We start from the raw sequence: 3,863 nt of genomic DNA on the forward strand, positions 1-3,863 counted from the left end.
GAATTATTCACAAGCATAGATAGCAGTAGCACTAGCTGTATCATTCCCAAGGCATTCAGGGGCCAAGTCCAGCAGAAATTTTATAATATTTCTGGAAAGAAGAACATTGCCAAATTGAATGCAGTATAAAGGTTTTGATATTATCCTTCGCATAAATGCTGTAAAATTTTAAAGACTGGACCTGCTTTAAGATGACAGCAGTCTGTTTTAGAAATGTATGTGGTTGGACCTAAAAATTGCAATTTTAATGGACCTACTGATAAAATAAAATTACTTCCTAGAAGTTCATGCAAAGGCAGCTTTTCCACTACCATTGTCCAAGGAGGGCCCAACAAACCCAATGTGATCAAAGAAACAAATAACCCCCAATAAAATAATATTAACACTAAAAGACAAATATTTGTCTGCTTTAAGATTAAAGCAAATGTATGTATGTGTTTAACTTTTCATTTTACTCCTCCAAAGCCTTTCAAAGGTTTATACGACCCCAGTTCCAATATAGCTGGGACGTTGATTTGCAAATCTTTTCAACCTATTCAATTGAGTACACAACAGACATGATATTTACTGCTCAAATGGACAAATTTAATTTTTATTTTTTGCAAATATTCTCTCATTTTGAGTTTGATTCCTGCATGTTCCAAAAAAGCTGGAACAGGGGCAGCGAAAGATGGGGAACGCTCAGAAAACACCTTTTAACCTCTGTAACACTGTTTCTTTTAAAACAATTTTTAAAAGTCCCCATCTTCTCTTCTTAGATCACAAAAACGGGCATTATATCATTCCTCAGATGGCAGACAGGTATGAATCTTTATTTTCTTGAACTGATGAGTGATTTAATTGCATGAAAACAGTCTTTATTAGTTTATGTGAAGCTACCTTTTGGTAAGTTTTTTGCCTGCTTTTTTTCTTCTGTCTGTTAGGGATTATTTGACCATAATGTAGTTTAGTGTTCTTACCACAAGGTGTCCCAGTATAGCTCAGCTCTTTGTGGTTAAAACTCAAATCTCATGTATATTTTCCTAAACTGTAGCTGAATCAGCATCTGTTTGTTAAAGCTGTTTCAGAGCTGCCATTTATCTCCACTCGGCTCCCGCTCTGTTCTGGCGAATGTTTCCACTTGATAATAACAATTAAAGCTGTTCTTGTGTGGCTTCTCCTCCACTTCCTTCTGTCTGTTTCTTCCTTTTTCTCATTCATTTTCTGTTCTCTCCCTTTGGCTGCGCTTGGTGGAGCCAGAGCTCGTCCTAAGTGCCCGACACAGAGGTATCTTTACCTTCCTTGTTCCTCTCTTTCAACAAATAAAAGTAAAAAAAAAAAATCTTCCTCAATTTCAAGTTCTTCTCTCTATTCCCTCAGTTTTTTCCCCTCGACTTTACAATCATAAATCTGTTTTTTTTGTTTAATTGTCATAATAAAAATAAAGCCTTGAAATAAAATTTTAAATCACTGTTTGCTTAGTTGTTCCTGTTGGTAGAATAGTTTAAAGATTTGAAATGAACTTTTATTACTTGTGACTACAAAACACTAAATGTTTGTTCTTGTTTAGAATTTAATTTTACATTAGTGTGTTGTGAAGTCTGTTGTGAGAAATCTTAGTTTACATAGACTGGTAAAAATAAAGATATTTGACAAACCAGTTGATTTACTGAATTATTACCTCCAACAGTCGTGTTAAAGCTGTGCCAGTCTGCATTGCACCAGCCCTTTCCCATTTTGTTTAACAAACTTCCTTCTTGCTTTTTGCTTTTATTACCTTATTCTGTGTTCTTACCTCTGTCCCTCTCTGTCTGTCTCTGTCTGTTTATGATCAATTTCATCTGTTTTATTTTCTGCTTTGTTTTCAGTCTGGACCTCTCTGAACTGGCTAAAGCTGCCAAGAAGAAGCTTCAAGCAGTGAGTCACATTTTAAGATGACTAATAAACAGTTTATGTTGTAGTACCGCTGACACTAGAATAAATTTAGAATACTAAATTCAAATTAAAGTTGGATGGAAACTCGACTAATGTCGCTGCTGCGATTGCAAAAATGGCACCTCGAGTTGTTGTTGTAAAGGCAGCGCAGACGCAACCAGTAGCTGCGTTTCCATTGAAAATGTGCGCAAAACGTTGTTGATATTCTGTTAATGTAGAAAAACACAGTTTCGCATTTGCAGTGTTTCCATTAAGTAAGAAATGCTATTAAAGTCGCACGTGAATAYGCTTGTTCTCGCGATGAGTCATTACAAATATGGCGGCAATGGATGTAAACACGTAGCATAATGCTACCATGACACTAGTGCTCATCATCAGAGGAGACGTCGGCATCTTATCGAGGCTTTCCAGTGACAAGCCCCTTATACTTGGGAGTGGCTACGTATGCTGTGTTTTTGGGAAAATGTAGTCGGTGAGTTTAATTCTTTCTTTTACTACTTCGGTGATTTCACTACCACTTTTACCTCCTGTTATCTTCTTCTACATCATCTTTTTCGCCAGTAGAAACAGCTGGTTCTTGATCACGTGACTCCCGTGATGCGAAAAAAGTGTTTCCATTGCAGTTTTGCGAAATACATCAATTTCGATACGGCCGAAAAACCACCTCATCCTAGAGCAAAAACATTTTGTCGAAAAATGTAATTTTTTTTTTWAATTGACGTATTTCCATTGAGCACATTTATTTTCAAAGTTGCAATTTGCGCATTTTCATGGTCAATGGAAACACAGCTAGTGACTCCGCCCCCTAGCCAATCAGTGACGATGTTCTGATGTTGCATTTTGGTGTCGACTGGGACCACAACAAGTAGGTACTAAAAAAAAGGGCTGGTTCCAAGAATCTGATCTAATGGAAATGGCTTGGAACCGTACCAAAGCGTACTGACACTACACTAAGTGGCACTAGTGGTAGGACGGCCCTACAGGCCTGGATTAGACRTCAACACTCAATCTGCTTGAGGGAGCTGAAGGACAGTAGACAAGCACAGGAACTGATAAACGGCCCAAATCTCAGGTTTGGGAACGCGCTCATCGCCCTGACAAGGAAAACTTTAAAGGCACAGTGTGTAGGATTTTGTCAATTCTTTTAGCCGAAATTGAGATAATCACCAATGACAATAATAAAAAAACATGTCATCATTGCAGACAAATACCTTGTTTTATTATTTTTACCTTATAAAAAGCTGTTTATATCTCTATGGTCGTGGGTCGCCACTACAGGCAGCCGTCATCTTGCACCGCCATCTTGTCTACGAAGGCTCATGAAGGACAAACTGCGGTGGCGGCATCAAAAACGGTTTTAGTTGTAATACTATAAATGTAATATTTGTTGTCTGTTGTAGCTGGGATAATTTTACTTATTAAAGCTCATAATCTTACCACTTGAAACATCACTAGCCCTGAAGCTGCTGGTAAACATCGTGGTTGGAATTATCAAAGGTTTTTGACACCTGAGAGACACCGTAGCTACTCCTTTGCGTTTGGAAGCGGGGGTGGGGGTGGGGGGGAGGACCAGGGAGGATGATTCAACCACTCAACCACTAGATGTCGCTAAAACAACAAATCCTACACACTGTGCCTTTAAGTACACCGGTTCGAGTCCTAATTGGGCACAACCTGCTCAACCTCCACAAAATGGTGATGGGACTCCATGACAATGGTCTGTGTGATGCCTGTGGCATTGAATTAGAGACCTCTTTGCACTACTTAGGCCTGAGTGTTTCTAACCTTGTGTCCTTCATCTGAAGGGTCAAAGGTTTCAWTAAAGCTCTGTGTCTTTTTGAGGAGAGCCCACTTACAGTGGTTTGCAAAAGTATTCATACCCCTTGAACTTTTCCATATTTTGTCACATTACAACCACAAACATAAATATATTTCACTGGAATTTAATG

At 38.5% G+C, this 3,863-nt stretch overlaps 1 protein-coding gene across 3 annotated transcripts in view; it reads left to right on the plus strand.

The window, feature by feature from the left end:
- The window catches only part of git1 (G protein-coupled receptor kinase interacting ArfGAP 1), a 45,313-nt gene that overhangs the window by 21,560 nt on the left and 19,890 nt on the right, over positions 1–3,863 (plus strand). For 2 of the 3 annotated variants that reach the window (XM_014011268.1, XM_014011267.1), the window contains exons 8-10: positions 759–801; positions 1,240–1,266; positions 1,848–1,896. In XM_014011268.1, coding sequence (XP_013866722.1) covers positions 759–801; positions 1,240–1,266; positions 1,848–1,896 — 119 coding nt within the window. The remainder of the gene's footprint in view (positions 1–758; positions 802–1,239; positions 1,267–1,847; positions 1,897–3,863) is intronic. The other variant, XM_014011269.1, reaches the window with a different exon arrangement.

The sequence above is a fragment of the Austrofundulus limnaeus genome, unplaced genomic scaffold (assembly GCF_001266775.1).
Source record: "Austrofundulus limnaeus strain Quisiro unplaced genomic scaffold, Austrofundulus_limnaeus-1.0 Scaffold79, whole genome shotgun sequence".
Taxonomy (NCBI): Eukaryota; Metazoa; Chordata; class Actinopteri; order Cyprinodontiformes; family Rivulidae; genus Austrofundulus; species Austrofundulus limnaeus.